Raw genomic sequence first — 26,714 nt, forward strand, 5'->3', positions numbered from 1 at the left:
GTAGGAGCTGAGTGAAGAAGTCTGGAGCTTAGACGGGCATCTCTAAGATCATCTCCATGCTCCCACCCTGCACGGAGCTGGCAGGGCAGGTACCAGAAAAGAGGAAATACAGATTCTCTTGAGCCAGGGCTGGTACAAGCTCCTTGACTTGGCTCCCACCAGAGTTTACCCTAGTCTCTGCTTTGCAGGCCTGCCTCCCAGCCATTGCTCATGCTATTCGACCTACCCAGAATGCTTGCTCCTTTTCCTATCCAGAAAGCCCCGTCCAGAAAGTTCTCCTAAATGGCTCCAGAACCTTACACTCTCTGATGGGCAGGGCCTTGGTTTCTCAGATTCATGTAATCCAAGTCTGAGAGGAAGCCAGAACTGGAAGGGACTGCCAAGTCCAACTTCCATGCTATGGAAGTGGCTAACCAGGTACAGTGTCCCACAGCCCCATGGTGACTTGAGAACTCTACTTTCTCCAGAAAGTGTGTGTGTGTCTGTGTGTGTGTTCATGTCCCAGTCTCACCCCACAGCACTGGGATGGGCACAGAGCTGCTGAGAGCAGACCTGGGGAGTAGAAGGGAGGGTTCTGAGGGGGCAGTAGCTCCTTTTTTTCTTTGCTGTCAGTGGGTGTCAGAGCTATGGTGCTGAAGGAAGTAGGGGTAAGAATCCAGGTATTTAAACCCCTAGTCTTTCAGGGGCTTAGGGCATTACTGCCTGAGAATTAAGAGCCTGGGTCTGTGGAGGCTCAGAACAAGGGCCAGAGAGACTGTCGAAGACCCTGAAGACGTGAGTGAATGAATGAGTGGATGAAGGCAGGCAGAGATCACGGTGAGGCTTGAACAAGCCAAGGGACATCAGGCTGCCAGCAAACCATCCAAAGCTATGAAAGATGCGTGAACAGATTCTCATACCCCTATGAGGAACCACCCCTGCCGACACCTTGATCTCGGACTTTGGCCTCCAGAACTGTGCTACAAACCGTTTCTGTGGTGTAAGCCACCTAGTTTGTGGTACTTTGTCACAGAAGACCTGAGCAAACCAATACCGGTTTTGGTGGATGCATGAATGTTTCCCAGCGCTCTGGCCTGGTCCACAAGGCTAGCTTGTGGTCGGTTCTCCAGTTGCCTGGACCCTTGGCCAGAGCATATAAGAAACCACTTCCCCAGATACATCTGGAACCACCTGAGTCAGGGCAGCATAGATACATTCTCAGAAAGGGGCCGTGGATATGGTCTGTCTGGTGGTGGGGTACCTGGAGGGCCAGACTGGGCAGCCGGCTTCCTGCACTGTCTGTTGGGGCGTCCCTTTCTGACTATTTCTCAGAAGCCACATGGAGGATGTTTCTGGGACACAGATTGTATTTTCGTATCGGGGTCTGCATCTGAGCCCTGCTGTCACAGCCCCCGACTTCCCCAGATATTTCTGCCATTGACGTCATGGCGGCCGGATGCACTGGGCTTCATCAGTACCAAGGAGGAAAAGAAGGGGGCAGGTACCCCACCCCACGGGTTTCATTCCGAGAATTGGCCATCCCGTCCTGCAGCTGGTTTGGCCCAGGTGGGGTGATGTGGGTGCTGGCGGATGTGGTGAGTGACGTCCATCTGGCCACCATGACGAGCCCTGGGCCCTGTAGACCTGGCCCTTCTTGGGCCATGGAGAGGCCCAAGGTTTGACGCTTGGGGAGCGCCATGTAGACCCCACAGAGACTGGGGCCCTCGGAGTCTTCAAATGGTACGATGCCAGAACCTTAGAATCATAGAACATTATTTCTTAGATTCAAACGATCCCAGAATCTCGAACCCACAGACTCTGTGGGGTCCATGGGCTCAGTTTCTCAGTATGTGAAGGCCTACGTCCCTGGTGCCCAAATTCACTGGAACTTCCTTAAGTTCACAGTGCCTCCTGCCTACCAGGCCTGGAATTGCAGCAAGCCTCCCCTCGGCCTCCCTCCTAAGTTCTGGGAAAGCAGGAAGGTCAGAATCATCCTCTGCTTCCCCCAGCCTGGAACCAGGCTCTGACACTAACCAGCTGTAACATTCCTCAGGCTCAAATGTAAATTTAGACAATAATAGTACCCATCTTCCAAAGTTAATGTGTACTAAATGCTTAATGAAATGTCAGTGACCAGTAGATGGACCCGTGAAGGGTCTGTCTTCCTGTCCATTCTGGGACAAAGCTCCCAGACTCACAGCCACTATGCCAGAGATGTGGGAGGGAAGGAAGGGGACGTTGAGGCCAGCACACCTTTGGCTAGGACCTCATGGTGGGAGCAGGAAAGGCCCTGGTCTTTGCCAGTAGAGAGTGCACCATCAGGCTCTCTGGAGGGGCTCCAGGATAGAGTCCCAGGGACCAGTGCCAACTCTGGGGACATGGCTGAGCCCTGTCCACAGCCAGACTCACAAACAGACCGACTGATGTCCCTCTAGTATCACCACCCTCTGGCCATGAGGCTTCCTGACTCATGGGGCCCTGGGACCCCACCCAGCCTAGCTCTTGTGAGGCTGGCCCCACACTGTGACCCTGAGGGTCCAACTTGTGAGAGGGCTGAAGGGAGAATGGCAGCAGATGGGAGGCAGCCCAGGGTCCCCCGTGCCTGTGATGGGTGCCGAGGAGTAGTCTGAGGCCTACGGTTGGGGAGAGAGACAGAGCCAGGGCCCCTCTGAGAGTCTCGGGATCTGAGCTCGGGTCTCAGCTCTGCCACTATGTCTCTGTGAGGGCTTCATGGAATCTTCCTGCCCATCTCCCGGCCTCAATCTGCCCCCTCTGTATGCTGGGAAGGGGAGGGGTATGGAGTGGATGAGGGCCAGGGGCCTTGTGCTCTGTGTCTGGGTGAGCGGCTAGGTGTCTGCAGGCCTTTGATTCGATACTGCCCTTCTATCCAGGGGAATAGCTGGAGACCGGGATACAGAGAGACAAGGAGAGACAGAAACAGACATAGGCAAATTGAGAGACCCAGAGGACAACAGCTACAGAGAGAGATGGGAGAGACATGGGGTGGGACAGAGAGAGACACTCGGAGAGAGAAACAAAGAGAATGAGAAAGATAATGAGAGAGGAGAGACAGTGAGGACGAGCAAGGAACCCACAGGAGCAGAACGTCAAAGACAGAGAACAAGAGAGACAGAAACAGGGAGATGGGGAGAGACAAAGAGACAGACAAGAGAGACAGCAAGAGACAGAGAAAGAGAGAGAGGGAGACAGAGAGAGACAGAGAAAGAGATGCTCCAAGTAAGAACAGTTGTTGGTCTCTGGCTGGAGGAACTGATCCTTTGTTATTCCACAATAACAAAGGAATAACAAAGGGCAAGGCGCCAGGGCTTTCAGTGGGTGCTACATTGTAGTGAAGAGCAACAATCACAAAATGCTGTGGCCCTGGCACCAGAAGAGACACTGAGGGGGAACAGAAGGGGAAAAGCTCAAATACAGACCATGTATTTGAGCTCAAAAACATCTACAGGGAATGGAGTTGTGATGAATGTGGCACGTGGCATTTCAAACCAGGAGACATTGAAAGAGACTGTTTAACAAATGTTTCTGGGATAATTAAGGGGACAATAAAGTTAATGACTGACCAGTCCATTTTCCCACCAACCCCTCCCTGCCTAGTGTGAAATGTCACCCTCATCATATACCCTAAAATAAATTCCAGATCCATTAAAGGGATAAATAATAATATCTTATATTGATCTTGGGTTTATTGTATGCCAGGCCCTATGCTAAGCATTTAAGAAGGCTGAGAGATTTAATCCTTGCGACCACCCTTTGAGGTTGGTACTATTATAACCATCACAGTACCAATGAGGAAATGGAGGTATAGAGAGGTTAGATGCCTGGCTAAAAATCACACAGATTGCTTGGGCTGAGGTTGGGTTTGTCCCAGACAGTTTGGCTCCAATACCCACACTCTTAACCTCTAAAGTAAATGGAAAAAATGAAGCCATAAAAGAGAAGAAAAGCCAACACAGGTGAACATTTATCTCATTTTCAAGTGGGAAAGGACTTTCTAAGCATAAAACCAGAGACAGTAACCACAGAAGAAAAGACTAACCTCGTTGACAATATAAAAACATCATAAGCATCACAAAACAGCAGAAATAGAAAAACAACTTCAGCAAATGATGAATTGAGAGAGAATATTTGCTGTATATGTATGGCTGAGAGAAGGTTAATATCCTTTTATATAAAGAGCTGTGACACATCAATAAATTAAAATAATGAACACCCTATTAGGACTAAGGACATGACCAGACAACTGGGGGGGAAAAGCATGAATGGTCAACAAACAGTATTATCAAAAGGTGCAAATTTCAACAACATGGTAATATTTTTCTTACCTGTTATGTTGGGAAAGGACTAAAAAATGATAATACCCACCCATGGTTAGCTCAAGTAGAGGGAACATAAAACAGGACAACGTTTTGGGAGAACAATTTGTAGAAAAGGTCAGAAACCTTAAAAATGCACAAACCCTTTGCCCTAGCCACTCGACTTGTAGGAATTCGAGGGATTAATCAGGGATGATTATGGGAAAAACTAGAAACAACCTGAATGTCCAAAAATCAGCACTTGGTTAAACCAGCCGTGGTTCACACCAAAGTGAAGATAGTCTGGACAGTTATAAAAGATCATTTTATGTTGAAACATTTTTCAGTGACCTACAAAAATGCTCCTATTCATTGAATAAAGCAGAAACAAAATCAACAGATAGCCAGATAGCATGATTCTAATTTGGTTAAAAAAAAAATACAGTTAACACTCAGTGAGCACTTGCTAAGCCTGCAGAGACAAAATCACACGGACCCTGAATGATCTACTCTGTTACTGGACATGGATCCTGGCCACACACACATACACACACCAGGTCCTAAGGGTATGACCCTGCAGCTAAACCATGGTTGACAATGGTGTGAAGTGCCCCCCAGGAGGCTCTCATCATGCGGTGCGAGCACAAGTTCATGTTAAGGGCTCAGCCCAACCCAACTCCTCTTTTGATCAGGGCAAACAGAATTGAAGCTCATTCTTGTAAAATGTAAATGTCCTTCTCAACGTTATTTAACACACTGTTATTAACCACCAACTGTACAAAGTTCAGTGCTAGACTTTGGGGTGTGGGGAGGCAGGCAGGGAGAAGGCAAGATGAGTGAATAGGAAAGGTGGTGGGAGAGACGGAGGAAAGGAGACAGACGGAGTGTGGTCAAGATGGAGGAGACAGCAACAGGGGAAATGGTCAGAGACAGAGAGAGACAGAGGGATGGAGAGTGTGCATTCCAGGAAAAGACAGAAAAAGAGTGGGGCAGAGAAACATAAAAAGAATGAGACAGAGAGGTATGGGAGGTATCAAGAGAGAAGAGCCGAAGAGATGCCACAGACGTAATTGAAATTTCCAGTTTTACCTGGATAGTATTTCAAGTTGTTCAAAGCTCTGCAATTCATAAAGATTGGCAGTTGATATATTTAAAATATCTTACCCATCCACTCATTGATCCATTTATTTATCTCTGCCTCTGCCTCAGCACTGATTAAGTGCTTATCTATCAGTCTTCTGGCGTTTGTTATTACTATTATTACTGTAAATAATACCTTACCTGACCAGGACCACAGGAGCTGTGTGCGTCTTGACAGTCCCCAAGGGCCCCCGATCCCCTCAATGCCTACCTCACTGTCGTCTCTTCCGTTGTACCCACATCTGGTGGGGGAGAGTGGGGACACTCACCTTGGTGAACTGGACTGACAGAAAAGGATCAGCTTGGCTTGTGGGAAACTGTCACATATCAAAAACAACTTTGCTTTTATACCGAGAAGAAAAACCACGGTGTGGAAGCCACAGACCTCTCTCTTCTAATAATCCAATTTTTTTTTTGATGAGTGTGTACGCTGATAATCACGGGGTGGGGGGGGTTCTCATAGGTTTTTTCTTCTCTCTCTCTCTCTCACTCGCTTGCTCTGTTTCTTCTCTTCTTGATTATGAGACTTAAACGGAAATTTTGAAATTTTGGGTTTTTTCTTTGCCCTTTACGAGTCATCTGAAAATATGATTTCTTCCCCTCACTACAGAGGTGAGAGGTATCAATGAGATAACAAGGCTCATGAGAAACCACAGTTTTTAAAACAATTGTGTAGAGTTAGAAAAAAAGGGAAAAGAACTCAAATAAATCACAGGGGCTTCTCAGGCAAGTAGAGATGCCACCCCATGAGTGAAGGCATATGTGAGGGTCTCCGAGGAAAGGGAGAGACGAACTACAGGCTATGCATGGATGGGAAATGCCAGGGAAATAAATGAAATAGGGTTGCATTTCCAGAGGCCTTGCTCTGGTCCAGGCCTGTTTACCCTTAAGTGGAACTTACATGGTCATCACGCTCTTACTGCCCAAGGATGAGGAGCTCTGGACATTCTTGCAACCCATCTTCTGAGACTGAGGGGCATAGAAGTTAATTTACCGAGAAAAAATGCAGGGAGTCCCTCCCTACCCCCGCACAATTCACAGAATCCAAGAGTCTGGGAATCACTCCCAGAATCCACTGAACATCACTGAATGAGGAAAGGGAGAAAAGTCTTGCCTCATTATATCTTAGGGCCTGAGAACTCTGACCCAGAGGCTGCCCTACCAGGAAGGTCCCAACCAGGCCCCAGTATTAATATATCCATCCTTGCAAAGCCTGGAGAGGCCCGTTGGGACACCAAACTTCTCATGGTCAGGTACATCATGTTCTGATGCTTCTGAGGCCCTCAGCCTTTGTAATTTTCTACTCTGACAAATCCCAGTTTCTAAGGATTTAGTATTCCAAATATCCACCATCATCCCTATAGCTGATAGTTATCTCAGATTTTCCATGTGCCAGGCACAGCACTGAACACTTCTCACAACTAATCATGTTCAATCCTCACCACAGCCCTTGGAGATCCATCTGTCATCACGGCGGTTATACATATCGGGAAAACGGAGACATGAGGTAGTCCGGCAATGTGCCTGGGATCACAGAGCTGGTGAATAGGGGCCCTGTGTCCCATCAGTGGTGGAGTTTGAAACCCCCATGTTTCCTTGAGCACAATGGTCTCACGTTTTAAATTCTAGGCTGCAATGACAGGGAGGTTCTGAGATTTGGAGATTCTTCGGGGGGCTTGAAGGTTTCAGGTTGTCCAAGACTTGGTGGCTGCATTTCCTCACCTCAGTGAGCTTTCCCTCCAATCAATCTTCAACAGGTGTGAGCAGCCCTCGGGCTTCTCCAGATAAGCCATGGCTGAGACTCTCTGCCCTTAGCACTCCAGTGCCCTGCAGAGCCTAGGGTTCTGCCATCCAATGTCTACTCCAACCCGTCTGCAAGATTGGCTTCAGGCCTGGGGAACAGAAATTGGGAAGAGCTTATTCACATGGTATAAACCTCCTGTCCAAGACCCAACCCCTTCACTTCTTTTTCTCCCCATTCCCTCTCAAGTTTTCAAAAGAAGGAGAGCCTCTTTCCTCCACTCAGACTTACCTTTCTGGAAAAGTGCAGAGGGGCCTGGTGGCCTGGCTTTGTAAAGACAAGAAAAAAAAAAAAAGTGAATAGAGAAAAAAGACCTAAAAAAAAAAAAAAAAGCCAACAACAATAAAGAAAAAAAAAAAAAAACCCAAATCTCCCTACCATTAGTTCAAAACAATTTCACTGGTTGAGGCATTTGAGGTGGTAAGATATGTCTGAGACCCAAAGATGGCCCATGTGTGCCGAGCAGCCAGGGGAGGCACCAAGTGGGGTAAGGTCTCAGGCTGGAGGCCTTCAGGGATCCTGCATACAGCAGGAGCTTAAAAGATGTGGCATGTGGTTAAGAGCAAGAGATGGGGTGAGGAACGGGCTTGTCAGGAAGGAGTCTGACTTTACGGATGTCCCTTGCTCCTTGTGGACTTGGGAGGTCTGAACTATATAACTGTAAACCAGGTCAGTTCTAGAAGCTGAGGCCCCATTCCCTGCCCCAGGACCTGTTCCCTCCTGAGAGAGGGGGCTCTTTTTTCCCTTTCAGAGTCCAAGGTGTGGGTTGCATCCTCCCCACAGGGCCCCTACCCTTCCTCTCACTCTGTGAGAGGAGCACCAGAAAAGGAGGGAGAAGGCTGAGTGAGGGGTGATGCTGCTGCTGTTGGGGGCCAGGAATCGTGCACAGCGAGGACCAAGGGGTCAAGTGGGCAGAGGTCAGGGTCACCACCTCTCTGCACTGGACTACATCCTCTCGCAGAGGAGGCTTCTATGGGAGAGGGGACGGGATTAAATAGAGAGGCTGGCGAAAGTCTGCAGAGAAGTGGGCCTTTGACAAAGATTTGAAGGAGGTGAGGGGGGAGTCATGTAGATGATATCTGAGCAATTCCAGAGGAAATAGCCAGTGCTAAGATCCTGATGTGGGAGTGTGCCTGATCTGCTCAAAATATACCAAGGAGGTCCGTGTGGTTAGAGTGGTGCAAGTGAGAGAAACGGGTAGGAGGTGAGGTAAGACAGGGGACTGGGGGGAGGGGCATTGAACCATACAGGACCTTATAGCCCATGGTAAGGACTTTGGCTTTTACTGAATGAGCAGGAGGCCATGGGAGGGTTGTGAGCAGGGGAGAGATGTGAACTGTCATAGGATTTAACAGGATCCTTTTGATTGCTGAGTGTAGAATGGACTGTAGGAGTGAGGGTGGAAGCAGAGGCATCAGTGAGAGAAAGGCTACTGCAGTAATCCATGTGACTGATGATGGTGCTGGCAGTGGAGGGAGTGGGAGAGGGCATATTTGGGAAATATAGCAAATGGAGAGCTGACAGGATTTGCTGAAGGATGACAGTCTTAGGCCAGACCAGGACACAGATGAAGGACTTCCTGGACTACTTAACATCTTGAAATTTTAGGTGAGAAAAAAAAAAGTTCTATCTTGTTTAAGCCCATATTATTTTGTGTGGGTTTCCCTGTTATTTGCAACTAAACATATTAGTTCCTGGCCCATGACCCTATCCTGGACACAGACCTGAGGAGGGGAGCCCGCCGGGAGAACTGCCTTTCTCCTAGGGATGTTGTGAGTCAGAACCTTCCATACAGTGGGTGTTCAGAAAAATCCTCCCAGGATGGAGGGAGAACATGTCATGTTCAGTGGACACAAGCTACAATTCCGTTCCCACAGGAGGCAGGGTTTCAAAGTAAGAGTGGAAGGGGAGTGAGAGGAGTTCATTAGATGACCAAGAAGGAGCAGTACTCTTGGAGGAGGGAACAGTAGGAGTAGAGACCGAGACAGAAAGAAGGGAGCTGAGGCCACTGAGGGGTGTGGAGTTTGAGTCAGGCAAGAAAGACAGGGCTCTGGTTTGTGATTACATTAGTCAATGTCTGCCAACATGCTCAACCAACTCCTGGATGCATACAGTCATCACTCAGTGTTTCTGAGCTGGAGTTAGAAAAAGCTAATCTTCCCCATAAAGCTCTGACTCTCATTTGGCCATTCACTCAAGAATGATGCCAAGTCTGGAGAATACTGAAGATGATAATCAGGGGCATTCTTGGCTAGTGGTACAGCTCAAGGAAAGGCTCGGAGCTGGGTCGAGCAGGCCCAGTAACTGCGACAGGAGAGGTCCGTTGTGCCTTCTTAGGTTTCACATGAGGATGCAATCTAGGTCTCAGGGGCTCTGGGCATTCACACTCCTGGGGCAACAGGGAGTCACAGAGGATTAAGGAGAACGTAAATTCATCCATCACCGACTCGATGGACGTGAGTTTGAGTGAACTCTGGGAGTTGGTGATGGACAGGGAGGCCTGGCGTGCTGCGATTCATGGGATCGCAGAGTCGGACACGACTGAGCGACTGAACTGAACTGAACTGAAATTCATCCGTCAGAGGTGTACTCTTCCTAAGGGCTGCCTACATTCTACAGATCAGTGGCCTGATCACCCTACAGCTCAGGCGGCCTACGCACTGTCCTCTTCTCTGGCCTCCTTATTGGCTGTTCATCTTCTTCACAACACCTAAAACATCCCAGTTGGTTCTGCTCTTTGCAGTCCCGCCTCCGGGTCCTTCTACACTTTCTGGCTTCGGCATTGGTTCATCCCGTTCTAGCACTGCCCTTTGCGGTCTCAACTGCTTTCACTCTGGCTCCCCCATTGGCTACCTGGCAGCTCTTCCTTGCTACTTCATCGCCCACCCCATTGGCTCTTCCCCTCCCCTCCCCGCTGAGGCTGCTGACACCACCTCCTGTTCATCTTTTTTAGCCTCCTTATTGGTTACGTCTGCCCTGGCACCGCCCCTTAAAGGCGTAGTGCACACTTACAAGACTCTCCATTGGCTCACTGCAGCTATTATCGTCATCCTTCCTTACATCACCGGCGCGCGGCTCCCCATTGGCTCTTCGCTGTCTCTCTCTTCCGTCCCACTACCTACGCAACCTACGGATCTCCTACTTTTCTGGCCTTTCTGTTCGCTCCCTGCTGCCCCATCGCCTGTAGCCATTCCATTTTCCCAACCACCCCAGCTCACACTTCCCCATTAGCTATCCTACGTCTGCTCTCTTCATCCCGGGCCCGCACCCCCCACGCATCCAGGCCTCTCCATTGATTCCTCGATCATCCCGCCTCGTACACCGCCCACTCTCGGGCATCCCCATTGGTTGTGTGCTTCCCCTGCACGCACTTCATCGCCTACGTCACGCATGCGCGGATCCCCATTGGTTCTCCGCTATACCTGTCTTCGTTTCACCGCCTACGTCCCCCGTGAGTCGTAACCCTCCCCCGCGCTGGCCTTCCCATTGGCTGCCCGCCCCTTCAGGCCCTGCCCCCGCCGGTCCCGCTGCCGGTGCCGTCGGTGCCGCCGCCGCCGCCAATATGGCGCGCACGGCCCCTGTGGAGCCCCCGCTGCGGCATCCCGCGCCCCCCTCGCTGGCCTCGGGCGAGCCCCGCACCTCAGTAGAGGCAGCGGTGGCCCCGCGGAGGGTGCTGTTCGCCGACGAGGCCCTGGGGCTGCCGCTGGCGCAGCTGCGCCGCTACCGGCCGTGGGGCGGGCCCGGGGCGGGCAAGATGGCGGCGGCGGCCGGGCAAGATGGTGACGGCGGCGGGGCTGAGGACGACGATGGCGAGGATGGGGATGAAGGGGAGGAGGAAGAGGAGGCTTGCCCCGAGCCCTCGCCGTTGTGCCCCGTTCCCGCTGGCGGGGGGTTTTACCTGGTGCCCACATTTTCGCTGCCGCCCGCGCCGGGCCGTCTGGAGCGCTTGGGGCGCGTCATGGTGGAGCTGGAGGCGCTGCTGCCGCCTCCCGGAGCGGTCCCCGGGGGTGCCGGGGTGTGGGTGCCTGGGGGGCGCCCGCCAGTGCTGCGAGGGTTGGTCCGCGTGCTGAACCGCTCTTTCGAGAAGGTGGTGCACGTGCGGGCCTCACACGACGGCTGGGCTTCCTTCTGCGACCACCCAGCACGCTACGTCCCGCGCAGCCCGCCGGGGGCAGGAGCGGGAGGACCAGGAGCAGGAGATCCCATCTTGGATCTGGGCCTTGGCCTGGGCCCTGGCCAGGTGTCCGCCTCCTCGCCCGACGACGGTGGCCGCACTGACCGCTTTGCCTTCCAGCTGCCCTTTGCTGAGGGCGCGGGCGATGGGGCGCGCCTGGACTTCGTGGTGCGCTATGAGACCCCCGAGGGCACTTTCTGGGCCAACAACCACGGCCGCAACTACACAGTTCTGCTCCGGATTGCACCCGCTCCCATACCCACTGATGCTGAAGGGCTGCTCCAGCAGCAGCAGCTGGAGCCACAGCCCGAGTGCCAGGGCCCCGTGGAGGCTGAGGCCAGGCAGCTGAAGAGCTGCATGAAGCCGATGAGGCGCAGGTAATGTCTGCCAGCGCCACCTCCGCCAACGCAGGGCTGTGTTTAGGATGGAGGACAAGCATTCCAACAACCCTCAGGCCTGCTGTCCAGGACAGGGAGGAGGGCACGTTCAGTCAGTTAGTCAAAGAGTAATGGAGACCAAACATGTGCTAGGCCGTGTTTTAATTACTGGGGTTTCATTGATTTATTGAGGTCCACTGTAAAGCCCTGAACAAGACAGACATCTTCCCTGCCCTCAAGGTTCATACAAGCTTTTATAAGCATGGTTTGAAAAAAACCCACAGGTATATAAGATACATAGGATAAGATTAACTGCTGAGAGAAAAGTAAAATAGAGTAAGGGGATAGTTTGGGAGGGAATAGCTGCTTTAGGCAGGATGTTTGGGGAGGGCCTTTGAGGGAGTGAATCCTGGATGCTGGTAAAGAGTTATGTACAGATACGGGGGGGTTGTAGAAAAGGGAACAGGGAGGACTTTCTGAGGAGGTGCTGTTTTAACTGAGCTCTGAATGATAAAGAGGAATAGCTATGCACATATGACGGGAGCAAGGGTGTTTTAGGGAGCGAGAACAGCAAGTGCAAAGGTCCTGAGCTGGAAATGAATCTGGTATGAATGAAGGATAATGTGCTGGAGTGAAGAGAACTGCAGTGATATGGTAGTGTGGACCAAGGGCGTTGCCAGTGGGAGGCGGGGAATCTGATCCCCATTTGATGGAGCAGGAGGCCAGGGTTCCAGAGGGAGAAACTGGTTGAGGAAGTGATGGTGCCTGGCTTTTCCAGTTCAGCCATGTCTGACCTTGAAGCCTGTGCACTCTTTCCTGCTTTGCTCTAATATAATCTGATATCTCCTGTGGACTTGAGGGGCTGCGCCCCTGCTTTCACAGGCAAGCAGTGCCTCTGGCAGAGGCAGAACCAGATGGGCCTGGACTGGAAGCTCTTGATCTTTGTTTTTGCTGTACCACCTGTGACGGACCATTCAGGTCCTGGGAGAATGAACCCGTTAACCCCAGGAGGTCTTGATGTAAGATTCTCCTATCAAGTCGCGAGTTCTTCAAGAGTAGCAGCTAGGCCTGATTTTGAGGGGAGCCACCTAAGTCTAACCTGGGATAAGTAGGTTCTTTGTGCACTTGTGGGAAATGCATGCATTTCCCCACTCTTTGGAGGACTGGAAATTGGAATGGGAAAATGCTTTTTGGATCTTGTATATGCTTGATCAGAAGCCTCTGGCTGCAGCAAGATGTTTATGATTCTGGCAAAGTCTTAGGCTGTGAGTGGTTTGAAAGGTCTAGCTTGGGTCTGGTGCGCAGATGTGCCTGGGTAAGTGAGCAAGCAGACAAGTACCCACTTACCAACCAGTGAGCCTCACAGTAACTTGAACAGGGCAAGCAGCAAGGCTGAGCGGTGAGTGGATTCTGACATCAGTGCCTGAGTTCAAATCCTGGTCCTGTCTATTAGCCTTGTGACCTTGGGCAACTCATCTCACTGCACTGTGCCTCAGTACTCTCATCTGGAAAACATAATTATTGCACCTGCTTCACAGGAGACAAGTAAGAGCATTCGGAACTGAGCCTGGCTATTAGTGGGGCCATATAGGTGTCAGTATTAATACTTAGGGAATCACAGATGGTTTCTTGGATTCTGTTCCCCATCTCTGCTCTGCCTGTCATCAGCTGTGTAGCCTTGCATCAGTTTCTTCATCTGTGAGCCTCAGTTTTCCCATCTGCTAAAGGGATGTGACAGTCACTTTGGTGCTTGGATTGGATGCAGCAAGCATGGGCAAGGTAACTGAAGCATAGTGGCAGCTTCGAAAGATTGACAGTGGCCAGCATTTACTGATCTCTGTGAGAGCTTTGAGTTTGTTCTCTCTTTAGTCCTGCTGTGCATGCTGTGTGCTGTAGATGCTATGATTATGCCCATTTAACAGAGGGGAAAACTGAGGTAGTTCAGAGAAGTGAGCCAACTTGTTCAAGTATACTCAGCTAGTGAGTGACAGGACCAGGGAGGAGAGGTAGGGACCTTTTAAAAAACTACTGTTCCTCTTGAAGGCCTGATAGGATTCCAGGCAGATTCTACATTTTACTCCTGGTGTTTCTGTGTTTCCAGCATGTCTTGCTTTCCTTTTATCTTTTTTATTCTTTATTGATCTTAAGTGTAAAGCTCAATAGATTTTTACATATGTACGCCTTTGTGAAACCATCACCTAGATCAAGATAATTGAGTTGTTCCAGTGCCCCAGAATCACCCTCATTTCTGTCAGTTTTCCCAAGTCGTCATCCCAGGCAGCTGTCGTGGGAGCTCTGTCTAAGACGCAACAGTTTGGGTAGCAGAGTTTGGTCATTTTAGAGTGTGAAAGGAAGGGAACAGAGAAATCAAAAGCTTGCAGGGCCAAGGTGGGTGGAGAGGGTGTTTTTCTTTTAAAAATACATGGGTGGTTTTAAGGAGAAATTGAAGCGGCCCGTTCAGACAATTGTTTTGGTATCTGGCCCCAGGTCTGTGGTTCCTAACATGACTTGTGATATTATTTTAAGTGGGCAGATGGCTTTTGATAGCTTCTTTATCTTGATCTCAGCTCTTGCAAAGGGGAGGTTGGTGCTCACTGCAAGATCAGCGATGATCAGTGATAAGATTTTCTTTGTAGGTCGGTGGCTTTCTTGGCGAGTACATTTCAACTTATTATTGTTTTAAAACCTGGGTGCTGCCGGTGACATGGAGCGCTGTTGAAGAACAGCCACTCCCTGCGACCCAGCCCTCTTAGGAGATGGTAGAGGATCTTAGGGGCTAGCCTTCTGTGGGAGCCCTGTCATAGATGGCTTGCCATTCAGAAAGTGTTGGCTGCAGGCCTATTGTGCACCAGCACAGCCACATCATGTTGGGGCATGGGAGAAGTCTGTGCTAGCCCTTGGGATACAGCTCAGAAACTGAAATGGCTGCATTCCTCAAGTTGCTGGACTAGGCTTCTGATAACCCTCAGGCTTAGAGATGACCCATCAGCAAGCATTTATTGAAGGCCTGCCATGTGCTGGGCACAGTGCTAGGTTCAAATAGGGCAAAAACTGCAGACTGGTGCTAAGTTGTCAAAGGGTTGGTGGTGGAACTGGGTGGGAGGGGCAGGGATGGAGGGCTTGTTGAACAAGATCTGGCAGAGACCCTGCGAAGTATTTGCGTGCACAGTCTTATCTAACCCTTTCAACGTTCTCTGTGAGAAAGACTGTTTTGATCCTTCTTTTCTGGATGAGCAAACTGAGGCTCCCAGAGTCCAGAATCCCAGGGCCGGTGTGGGGAGGAGAGTCTTCCAGGTCTGCCTCGGCTTACACCCTTGGGAAGTGTCCTGTTCCTCTTAAAAATAAAGACAAGGAAGGCCTCAGCATGTCCTTTGAGCACCTCCTGCCTTCTCCCCCAGTCTGGCCTCCAGGTCTACTTGTTTCACCTCACACCATCCTTTGCCTTCTGAGCTTCTGTCACTGGGGTCTTTGCAAGGTGCTTTGCCCTTTCCTGCCTCAGAGCCTTTGTCCCTGCTGTTTCCCTCACCAAGAATGTTGGTCCTGTGCCCCTTGCAGCTCCTCATTTTGATCCTTCAATTCCTCTCCTGGAAGCCTGTCCGTCCCAGTGACCTCAGGCCCAGGTCTTTTTATAGCACTGATCAGCCAAGCAGGCAAGCCCTGATAGAGACTGTCATATAGCAGAGCAGATGAGCATTTCCACAGATCCAGGATCACTTTGCACCTTGCCTGGCAGTCCTACTTTATTCTGAGCCACTCTTGTCTTGTCCCTAAAGTGACTCTTTTGAATGTTCTTTACCTTCAGACTTCCTGCTTCAAAAAAACAAGTAGAAACCATAAAAGTGGAACTCCCTACGACTTGTAGCCCCCAAGCCTGCAAACTGATTTCCCACCTTTGTGTTTCCTCCCTTAGGCCAGTCCCCTGCTTACACTCTGTGTTCCATTTTTCCGCACCTTGCTCCAGAACCTGACATAATCAGTTACACTTTCTCTTCTGGCAGCTTTTCACTGCCCTCCTTGGCTGAGCCTCTCTATTGGCCTTTATACATGCCAGCGTCTCTACTGTCTTAACCATATGTCATTTGACCTTACTTCTGTCCATGCTGCTCCTGGCTAGCACCCAGTCACCCTTCTCCCCTTCACTGTTGACCCGTCTCTGAAGAGGTACCTACACCTCTCCACTCCTGCCCCTGCATCTACCAGATTCCAAAGGGGTGTTTTTGTTTTCTTGAAGTGGTTGAACACTCCTATTTAAAATACTTTCTTTCCTTGCCTTGGGACCACCCTCTGCTGCATTTCCTCTGAACTCTCTGGCTCTTCTCTTTCTCTCTGCTCTTTTCTTCAGCCTCATATATATTAACTCAGTACCTCTACTTGGCTGATGTCCCAAAGATGCCTCAAACTCTCCTCATTCAAGATTGACTCCATCACCTCTTCCATAGAGTCCTGAGCAGCCCCTTACTCCCCAACCCCTCCATTGCTCATTTTTCTTCTAAGCATCCTAAGCCCTCTCTGATCCTGTAGTCTGGGCCAAGGCCCCTTGTTCTAGGGCATTCTTTCCTTTTCTGAAGGCCCTGGCCTCAGTTTGTAGTGAGACGTTCATTAGGGGATTATTGGATGACCCTTTCTGCCCTGCTAGACTGTAAGCTCCGTGAGGGGTAGGGACATGGTCTGCTTTTTTTCACCACTGTATTCCCACAGGGCCTGTCACAGTGCCTGGCACTTAACAGGTGCTCAATAAATGTTTGTTGAAAGAATGAGTGTGAGTATCTTTTTTTGATATCTTCCTGCACACTGAATTGTAAGCCTCCTAGTCGGATTTGCTCACCATTTGTCTCCAGGGTCTGTCCCTGGGCTGATGCACAGTAAGGCCTCCATGATTTTTAGGTGTACCTGTAGGCGAATGAATGGGGACCTGACTTGCTATCCGAGTTAGCAGTTGGGACATCAGAACAATCAAAGTTGAAACAGGATGGGCCAGGGGTCATCTTAGTTGTCTAGAAAGTGAGGATTTTAGTGGGAAAGTGATCCTCTTTTATTCCATGGAAAACTAGTAGGGCATCATGGTCAAGGATGTGGGCCTGAGGCCACATTTTATGAAAATGGTACAGCTGGGATCTGAGCTGTGAGCTCCTGCTCTGGCACCCCAGTTCTCAACTGCTGTGCCAGGCTGGGTGATGGGTCTTACCAGCTGGGCAAGTTTCCTTCCTCTTTAGAGCCTCAGTTTCTTTTAGTGGGAATTTGGAGGGGAGTACTGTTGGTTAAGCACTTTAAAGGCAATTTCAAAATATTTCCTCAATCTGCCAAACAGCTCTCTGAGGTAGGTATTACTATTACACCCTCTTCACAATGAGGAAACTGAGGCACAGAGAGGTTAAATAACTTGCTCTAGATCACACAGCTGGTAGGTGGTAGAGCTGGGGTTATTCAAAACTACATGTCATGACCCTTTATTGAGATGTGAGATCAGTTTACTCGATTCCAACAAACATTAAAAAACAGCATAGAAAATAATGAGTGCATCACAACATGTAGTAAAGGTAAGTGTTCAAAGAACAACTGGTTTTCAGATATATGTCTATATATTTACACATGTATGAGCGTGTACTGGGTTATGATGTAAAATGTATCTCACTGTGGGTCACTGCGAAGTGAATAGAGGCATTGCTTTAACAGAAACTCATAGCACAATAAACTGCTGAGCTTCCTCCCTCCACCCTACTGGGTTGTCCGTAAGTTCCAGAACTGACACACACAGCTGGGGAAGGCAAAGCAGTGCCCCACATAACTTGGCTTTCTCAGCCTCCTTCAAACCCCATTCTTTTCAGAAAGCAGATGGCTCAGGGTAACTGGGATTCCAAGTATCTTGGGCAAGTTTCCAAAGCCACCTGTCCCCTTGGAGAGTCAGCATTATCTTTGGGCTGACTGCATGGGAGCTGGGGTCTGCTGAGTTTCCCTTTGGGTTTCATTGCATGACCCACTTTGGGCTGGCCAGGTTCTTTGAAAACACGAGTGTTGGGGGTGCTCTCAGAGGACTTGGGTGGTGGCGGCAGTGATGTGACATCCCTAAAAGTCTGCTTTGCTCTTCTCCATGGTTGTCCACAGGGGTTGTCAGCCATCACTTGCTCACTCACTGTGACGATGCACTTTTTTTGTTCTGTCTTGGCTGGCCTAGGCTGGGGCCCCCAGCAGCTCTTTCAGAAACCCCACCCCCAGTCTCAGCTGCCATCAGGTCAGAGGCCACTGAGTCTCCTGATGGCAGGAAGACTTCTCAGGCCCAGGAGACAGGCGTGCAGGCCTGACATGGCCCCTTCTAGGCCACACTGTCTTGACTAGCTGTCAGGAGAGCACCCAGAAGAGCACCCAAGATGCCCCCTGATCTGTGTGCTCCAGCTTGTGACTGCTCATAACCCTTAAGGTGATACCATGTGGCATGTGTGGGGTTGGTGCCAAAAGGGCAGGTTTCCTTCTCAAAAATTAGCAAGCACACTGGAGGTACAGTTTTGTTCTTAATCTCCCTCTCCAGTTTTCTAAGAACCCCTCTTCTCTGTTACCGATTATTGAGTCAGTATATATTTGTACTCCCATTTCTTTTACTATCCTCCTTTTGATTAAAATCCTAGCTGCCTCCAAATATTTACTGTGAAAGACAGTTCAAGGATAGTGTTTTTTTTTTTTTTTTTTTTTTAAGGCCCAAAGTTTCAAACTGTCTTCAAAATGGAACCCTCTTTGGATGTTATCAGAGTGGTGTGTAGTTAGTAGTTAGTGTGTATAGAGAGTTCCTTGAGCCTCAGTTTCTGCATTTGCAAACAGTTTCTGCAAAAGGAAGGGTATTGCTTAGAAGGATAGATATGAAGGTTTTCACATGACTTAAGTGTATCAGTGAAAAGGGTCCACGGTGGAGGAGGAGAACGATGTTTGTGCCTCCTGCTTTCATTTCTTTGACATCAGAGGAAGGGAGAATGAACTGTGTACTTCTGCTGACTTCGTGGATCTTGGGATTGGCTGAATTGCTTGACCCAGTTTTTGGATGTCCCCCCTCTTCTCACCTTCCCTGGCTGTGGAAGAGATGTTCTAGGGGCAGAAGGATTGTTATGTCTTTGTTTTTCTTCTCTCTCTTCCTTCAAATGGACCGTGGAGTTCTTTCCTTGCTGTTTGCTGCATCCTGTGTTCCCCCTCTTATCTCTCATATATACCCAGGGCTCTGGAGTGGCTTTTAGAAGTCTGATTGTTGTGTACATGCACTGGGCCAGATGGCAGGGGAAGGCTGGCTTAGTCCTGCCCTGGAAGGAGGGTTGCCTCTCTGTTTGTGGGTCTTAAGGATGCTTGAGAAGACCCTGGGAAGATGACATTTTCTTTAATGAAGGACTACATTAGCCAAAGAAGTCAGCAGAATTTGTGTTGGGCCACAAATCCAAAGACCTGGATTTTCAGCCTACTCAAGGGACTGGTGCAGGACCAAGCCAGTTTGCTCCAAATCCCCCATTCTCATCCATGAAGTACAGGAGATGATGGCTGAGCTCCTAAAGTCACCCACTCCATGCCCTGTAGTCTCTGATTCTGGGAGATGTGAGCCCCAGTCTGTGGAGAAGGACAGATGGTCCTTTCTGGATCTTCCAGACTCTAGATCCATGTGCATTGTTCAAGCTTTATATTAGCACCCTCCCCAAGGGTGCTAATAAAAAGCAGTTCTTTCAGCCATTTCTGTGTCTGGTGGTCTTCTAGCCACATGTCCCACAAAGGCAGGGAAACTGGGAATGACAGTGTGGGCAAAAGGCAGATCGAAAGCAAAGCTTGAATGAAGATGGAGGGAGGGATCTTGTCCATTATTGCTGCTTCCTATCTACTCTGGAAAGGATTGGAGATGGGGCTGTGGTAAGATCCCAGCCTCCCTCATCAGTTTGTTGGTTGAGAGCACAGACTTAGGAGCTGAAAGGCCTATGTTTCTATCTTCACTGCATGACTGAGCTGTTTACTTGGCTTCTGTTTCATCATCTGTAAGATAAGGATAATACTGTCTACTTCAAAAGAATAAAAGTATCTCGTAGGGTTCTCATGAGAATTAAGTGAATACATGTGAAGCTATGCTACGAAGTACCATAGTAAGCACTATATTCAGGTCAGCTAGTGATAATTCTGTTTCTGTAGGTAATTGTGAAGACAATTGATTATATGTTTTCAAAAAAGTTGCAACCACTTCCGGAAGTGTCAATATCATACTGTACTTCTTAGAAAGAAAAAAGCCCTGAGCTATTGCTTCAGCTCTTCTCAGATCTCCGTATGATTTTAGTTAATGGTTCCCTCATTGGAAACAGCTGATACTCATGAGAACAATGATTTCCGCATGATCCTCATGCCCTCACTTGTGGTAGGGACTGGGTGAAATACACTTGGTTTCTGCTACTCAGACCTTAGGGTCAGACTTGCCTGGCAAAGGAGGAAAAGACCAAAAAAATATCTATTCAGCCCCTGCTCTGTGCCAGGCCCTGGTGTCTGGCTTGAAGTCCTCATTTCCCATGACTGCCCTGTGCTTGGTGTATACATCCTGGCTCCTCTGTGCTCCGTTTTAAGATGAGGAGGGTGAGGTTCAGGAAGGTTAAGTATCCTGCCAGGCTGATACAGCAGTGGGTGGAGGGTTGGCAGAGGGACCTAGGCCTCTGCAACCTCAAATAACTGCCTTTTCTTCTGACCTTCCTGTTTTCCATTTGCTTCCTTCCTTCCTGTTGCTGTTTCCTGTGCCCCACAGTCCTCACTTGCCATTTCTTGGAAAAGATGGTTTCCTCCACAGCCAGAAATATACCCTAGAGAAATAATCCAAAGCTATGTCCTGGCAACCCACTCCAGTATTCTTGCCTGGAGAATCCCAGGGACGGGAGCCTGGTGGGCTGCGGTCTACGGGGTCGCACAGAGTCGGACACGACTAAAGTGACTTAGCAGTAGCAATGATGTCTGCTGAAGTCTGCTTTGCCAGAGCAAGATGAAAGAAATAACCTAGCTGCCCAGTAGGAAGGGAATGGCTATGTACATTAAGGTCAGCCCATGTGATAGGAGCAGTAAACAGCCATTTCAGATGGTTACAAAAGTATATAATTCTGCTTCTTACTGTTAAGTGGACAAAACCAGCTGCAAAATTATGCCTGTAGAATCTAAATGATTCGTAGAATGTGTGGAATGAAATTTTCCAGAACAGTAATGGTGGTTGCCTCTGGCTGATGCATGACTTTCCTCCTGCTTCTTTACACGTTCCTGTATTTCGTCAGTTTTCTACAGTGAGTGTGTAGACTTTATGACCAGAGGATAGAGAGAGACAGCAGAAGAGAAACTGCAGCTATCAGGTGAGGGTGGCCCAGCAGAGAGGCTCAGAAAGTGCCGGTAGGTGGCAGAACTGGCCTTTCAGGGCATCAGATCCATGCATTCTCTCCTCCGCCCCACAGGCCTAACGAAGAGCTGAAGATGAAGAGTGCGGACGATAATACCCCTGCTGTGGGTAAGCAATTGGCAGGCTGTGGGAGTTTTAGCTTATATTTACTATTTCTATCTTCCTCTTCTTTCTCCATAAATTAAGAGGCACCCTCTGCCTTAGATTGTCACAGAAAGCTTCAGAGGCAAATCTGACAACTGGCTAGAAGCATATATTTTCTTAATCAAACCAGGCCAGTTCATATACTTGCCTGGCCCCAACGCTGTCCTCCTCTTTCCAGCAGAGCGTCCTGATGTCCAGGAGACAGTGGGTCCCTTGGTGGCCCCCACACCTCTCCGTCCATGGCCCCAGATGACACTTCAGGTAAGCAGACCTGGCAGCCTCTGGATGAACGGCCCGATGAGAGGCTGGGTGGTGGGGGCTGACTTGCTCTGGGTCAACCCTAGGTAGAAGTTTGTTGCTGTTTAGTCGCTAAGTGGTGTCCGACTCTTTGAGACCCCATGGACTGCAGCACACCGGGCTTCCCTGTCCTTCACTATCTCTCGGATTTTGCTCAAACTAATGTCCACTGAGTTGGGGGAGACCCCCAAGTCAGAACTTGGTGGCAGAACAGTAGAATGCAGTTATTTGGGCTTATAGAAATGTCATTTGCTTAGCAAATATTTATTGAGTGCTTGCTCTGTGCCAAGCACTGTTATGGACACTGGTTACACAGTAATGACCAAAAACACTGTCTTCATGGGGCTTACTTACATTTTAGTGGAGTGAGACATAATAAAACAAAGTAGTAGTTAAAATGTATGGTATTTTACCAATTAAAAAACAAATTTTAAAAATATGGTATTTTAGATGATGAGTGCTAAGGGAAAAAATAAAGGGATAAAGAGAGAGAGTATGTTGGTGTGTGTGTGGGAGGGGGGTTTAGAGGAGGGGAGATGTTTGCAACTTCAGATTGGGTGGCCAGGGAAGGCCTTAGTGGTCAGTGAGATTTGAGTGAAGAGCTGAAGAAAGTGAAATAGTGAGGCATGTGGATAACTAAGGGAAGAACATCTCAGGCTAGTGCAACGTCCCCAACCGGGGCTGTGGCTAATATGTGTGAGGAGCAGCAAGGAGGTCAGTGCAGAGGGGCAGAGTGAGTGCAGGGGAGCGGCAGGAGGTGAGGTGGGGGAGGGTGGGGAGGACAGATTGTGTGGGACCTCATGGGCTGTGGAGAGGACTCTGGCTTTTACTCTAAATGGCAGGGGAACAGAGTGGGGCTGTGATCTGACTTAGGGTTTAGCTGGTTCCCTCTGGCTGCTTTGAGGAAAATAGACCGTGGGGTTGAGGGCAGAAGCTGGGGGACCCTTAGGAAGAGGAGGTTACTGCAGTGGTCCAGGTGAATGATGCTGGTGCTGGCAGGGAGAGAGAGAGATTCTAGAGATGTAAGTGTGTGTGTGTGTGTGTGTGTTAACTTTTTAATACAAAGATTTTCAAGCGTATCAAAGTAAAGCAACCAGGAATTCCCTGGCAGTCCAGTGGTTAGGATTCCATGCTTCCACTGCACAGGGTGTGGGTTTGATCCCTGGTCAGTGAAATTAAGATTCTGCATGCCATGCTCTGCTAAGTCACTTCAGTCGTGTCCGACTCTGTGCGACCCCATAGACGGCAGCCCACCAGGCTCCCCCGTCCCTGGGATTCTCCAGGCAAGAACACCGGGGCGGGTTGCCATTTCCTTCTCCAATGCATGAAAGTGAAAAGTTAAAGTGAAGTCGCTCAGTCGTGTCCGACTCTTAGCGACCCCATGGACTGCAGCCCAACAGGCTCCTCCGTCCATGGGATTCTCCAAGCAAGAGTACTGGAGTGGGATGCCATTGCCTTCTCCTCTGCATGCCATAGGAGCAGCCAAAATAATAATAATAATAATAAGAAACTAGTATAAGGAACGGATAAGGTGATGGCACCCAACTCCAGTACTCTTGCCTGGAAAATCCCATGGATGGAGGAGCCTGGTAGGCTGCAGTCCGTGGGGTCGCTAAGAGTCGGACACGACTGAGCGACTTCACTTTCACTTTTCACTTTCCTGCATTGAAGGAAATGGCAACCCACTCCAGTGTTCTTGCCTGGAGAATCCCAGGGATGGGGGAGCCTGGTGGGCTGCCGTCTATGGGGTCACACAGAGTCGGACACGACTGAGGCGACTTAGCAGCAGCAGCAGCAGTATAAGGAACCCACATATACTTATCACCCAGCTTCAACAAATTTTAGCACATCCATTCCTACTTTTTCTATACTCCACCCACCCCTTCTTCTCGCCTTCCCTATGAAATTATTTTGGAGAAGATTTAGACATTATGTCATCCACAAATACTTCAGTTTGTATTTCAGAAAATTAAGCACTCAAAAAAAAAAAAAAAACCCACAATACATCATTCCCCCTCAGAAGATTAACAGTAATTCCTTAGTATTACCAAATATTTGGTCAGTGTTCAAATTTCCTTATATTGTAAGTGTTTTAGGGTTCAAACAAGGTCAACACATTGCATTTGGTTGATGAGTCTTTTTAGAATTTTAAATCTATTTTACAGTTGTAAAATTGTTTGTTGACGAAGACTTGTTTGTCCTATAGAGTTTCCCACAGTCTGGATTTGGCTGATTGCATCCACGTGGAAACACATTTCTACTTAATTTTTATTAATTTATTCTATTTTATTTGATCTAATATTAGGTTTAATTAATTTATTAAACTATTAATTTTTATTAAATACATTTATTAAATCTGTTATTAAAGTAATTCAAATAGAATCAATTCTGTTTACTTCTATTTCCATTTTATTTATTAGCTGAAATTCTTCTCTAAAGAAAAGCTTTCTCTCATCAACTATTTGGCTACCTTGAGCATATATACACTGAGGATATATATAGTTTGTATAGAAAGCTGGATAAATATTTAAAATTTTCCCTTTCATTTACCAGTTTTCAGAAGAAATGAACACCAAAGGTGACCAGTTAGGGATTTAAGTTTTGGGGTGATATTATTAACTCATGAATTTTAAACATATTTGATGAGTTTCAACCCATTGAACCTATTTATTTATTTTGATAATAAATTTAACTGCTTAAGTTGAACTGTCTCTGGCCAGTGGGAATTTATTTTCATTGGCTCCAGACTTGTTTTGACACATCCCCAACATTCTTTGAGCACTTTCTTACATTCTGGTATGTCAATATGTCACAACCTCATCTTGTACTTTTCCTGCCCCATACTTGAAAAACAGTCATTTATTTCAGGATCCCTGATTCCTTTTAGTGGAGAATGGTATTTAGAAACCAAGATCTGGGAGCTAGGAATGCTTGTTGCTACTAGACTGGTCATTGTTTCTAGGCCTTGTCAAAAGACAGTGCTAGGAAATACAATTTTTTTTTAAAGAGAAAATATATGAATTCATATGGATGTCCTGGATATGTTTTGGAGGTCAACCAATAGTTTTTACTGATAGTTGTTCATCAAATATTGGTGCCCACTGAATTGCTCAGCTTTATGATCTGCAGGAAGTCCCCTTTTATTCCATCTATTTTAATATAGGCATACTCTTTGGAGTTAAGGAAATTATAGTTCTTTAAGGAGTTTTCATCTGGAAACACTTGTGGGGCTGGGTGCAGGCTGTCAGCAGTTCTCATTGTCTCTGCTTGTTTCCCTGCCTCCCCTGCCTCTTCATTCCCTTCCCTTTCTCTCTGCTCCCACCTCCCACCATGGTTTCCAGGTTTCTGAAGTTACAGTGACTGGCAGACCCCCAGAGGAAGGTGATGTCACCAGAAGCAGCCCGCCTGTGACTTTCACAGAGGTTCCCCAGGCACCAGCCATCAGGATTCCCCTCTCTTCTTCTCTCTGCGCCCTGGGTCGCTCTCCCCGGGACCAGGCCTCTGGGCCTGATGCAAGTGAGGGGGCAGCTGGGCCTCTCCTGGAACCGAGCCAGCGACAGATGGAGGCCACGTGGGAAGTATCCGGCGAGAATGGAAGGGGCCGAAAGGAGCCCATAGTGGGAGCTGTCATGGACAAGCCTCCCGGGGGGCTGGAGGTTGTGAGTGGGTTGGAGGAGCTGCTTGGAGAGGACACCATCGACCAGGAGCTGGAGCAGCTCTACCAGTCCCACCTGAGCCGCCTGCGGGCTGCCGTGGCTGCTGGTGGGGCGGGAGGTGGTGGGGAGGGGTCCATAGATGGAGGGGTGTCCCCCAGCCAGCCCCTGGGCATACTCACAGACCGCGACCTGATCTTGAAGTGGCCTGGCCCTGAGCGGGCCCTGAACAGTGCCCTGGCTGAGGAGATCACGCTGCACTATGCCCGGCTGGGACGTGGTGTGGAGCTCATCAAGGACACCGAGGACCCTGATGAGGAGGGGGAGGGGGAAGAGGGGCTCTCCATCATACCCTCCAGCCCAGAAGGGGACACCCCTAAGGAATCACCTCCAGAAATCCTCTCGGGGGCCCCTTCTTTGGTATCCACTATGGGAGATGTGTGGCTCCCATGGGCGGAGGGTTCTGGATGTAACAGCCCTGTGGCTCTGGGTATAGAGGGTCAATTCAGTGGGGCTCCAGAGAAGGGGACGAGCAAGGACTCTGACTCTTTGCATGTGAGTAGGATGATATCTGGGGTGACTGGGTCCTCAGGTGCCACAGAAGCCCAGATGGAGTTTACCACTGAGTTGGCAGACAGGCTGATTTCTATATCTGGCCAGGAGCCATCTGCTCTGGTCCTGCAGGGGCGGCAAGATCTCTCCCTCCTTGGTCCCTTAGGGACTGAAGTCTGTCCTTCCAGCCTGGCCAGGCCCCATGTAAGCCCCCAGGATGAAGGGGGTTCAGGCCCAAGCCTTGAACCCCCAAAGAGGTCTCCTACCCTAGCAGACCCTGCAGAAAGCATGTGTGTATTGCCTCCCCAGCTCTGGGGACCCCTGACCCAGACTCTGGGGGTCCTAGCTGTGCTGGTGGTGGTCCCTGTGGCTCTGAACAATGGTATGTCCCTCCTGGTGCTTGCACTGTGCCTCTCTCTGGTCTGGTTCTTGTAGGAGCTGCTTGTGAGATGAGCAATAACAGGTTTCCCCTCTCTGGGGAGGGGCAGCCCCTGCATCACCCCCCCCCCCAGAGGGTTCAGATGGGTTGTGTGGTCTGTTCAGTGAACAGTCCTTTGCTTCTGAGAATACTTGACTGGAGAGAGACCTCTTTGTCCCTCAGCTCTCCAGTGAGCACGGGGTTCCCTGTGGTGATACCAGTGGAGAGAAGTGGCATGCGGGGATGGTGTAAGAACTTGCAGAATGGAATTGGGCATGTCCTCCCCTCCCACCCCACCCTCAAGCCTGTATTTATTTTTGTATAATTCTCTGGTTGAGGGAGAGTGGTCATGAGCTGGTCTTGGGGCACAATTACCCAGAGATGTATTTATTAACAGCCAACCTGTGCAACCTGCTGGAGCTTTATTTTTAATTTAATTTATATAGAGTACCTATTATTATACGCCGCAATAGAACTCTATGAGAAACAA

At 49.1% G+C, this 26,714-nt stretch overlaps 2 protein-coding genes across 3 annotated transcripts in view; one reads left to right on the forward strand and one right to left on the reverse strand.

Moving 5' to 3' along the window:
• FOXP3 (forkhead box P3) overlaps window positions 1–11,254 on the reverse strand; it is an 18,695-nt gene extending 7,441 nt beyond the window's left edge. Inside the window, exons 1-3 of the mRNA XM_070365356.1 lie at window positions 11,132–11,254; window positions 7,465–7,500; window positions 7,155–7,324 (exon numbers count right to left, since the gene is read on the reverse strand). Of these exons, the coding sequence (XP_070221457.1) occupies window positions 7,155–7,225 (71 nt within the window). The 5' untranslated portion in view covers window positions 7,226–7,324; window positions 7,465–7,500; window positions 11,132–11,254. The remainder of the gene's footprint in view (window positions 1–7,154; window positions 7,325–7,464; window positions 7,501–11,131) is intronic.
• PPP1R3F (protein phosphatase 1 regulatory subunit 3F) lies at window positions 10,382–26,714 on the forward strand. 2 transcript variants are annotated; one of them, XM_070365354.1, is made up of 4 exons: window positions 10,382–11,784; window positions 21,216–21,268; window positions 21,486–21,565; window positions 24,943–26,714. In XM_070365354.1, the coding sequence occupies exons 1-4, from the start codon at window positions 10,796–10,798 to the stop codon at window positions 26,239–26,241; spliced, it is 2,421 nt and encodes an 806-aa protein (XP_070221455.1). In that variant the 5' UTR covers window positions 10,382–10,795; the 3' UTR covers window positions 26,242–26,714. The 2 variants fall into 2 exon arrangements, with proteins under 2 accessions (XP_070221455.1, XP_070221454.1); XM_070365353.1 differs by having other exon boundaries at window positions 10,383–11,784; window positions 21,483–21,565.

Source organism: Bos mutus, chromosome X (genome assembly GCF_027580195.1).
Source record: "Bos mutus isolate GX-2022 chromosome X, NWIPB_WYAK_1.1, whole genome shotgun sequence".
Lineage (NCBI taxonomy): Eukaryota > Metazoa > Chordata > Mammalia > Artiodactyla > Bovidae > Bos > Bos mutus.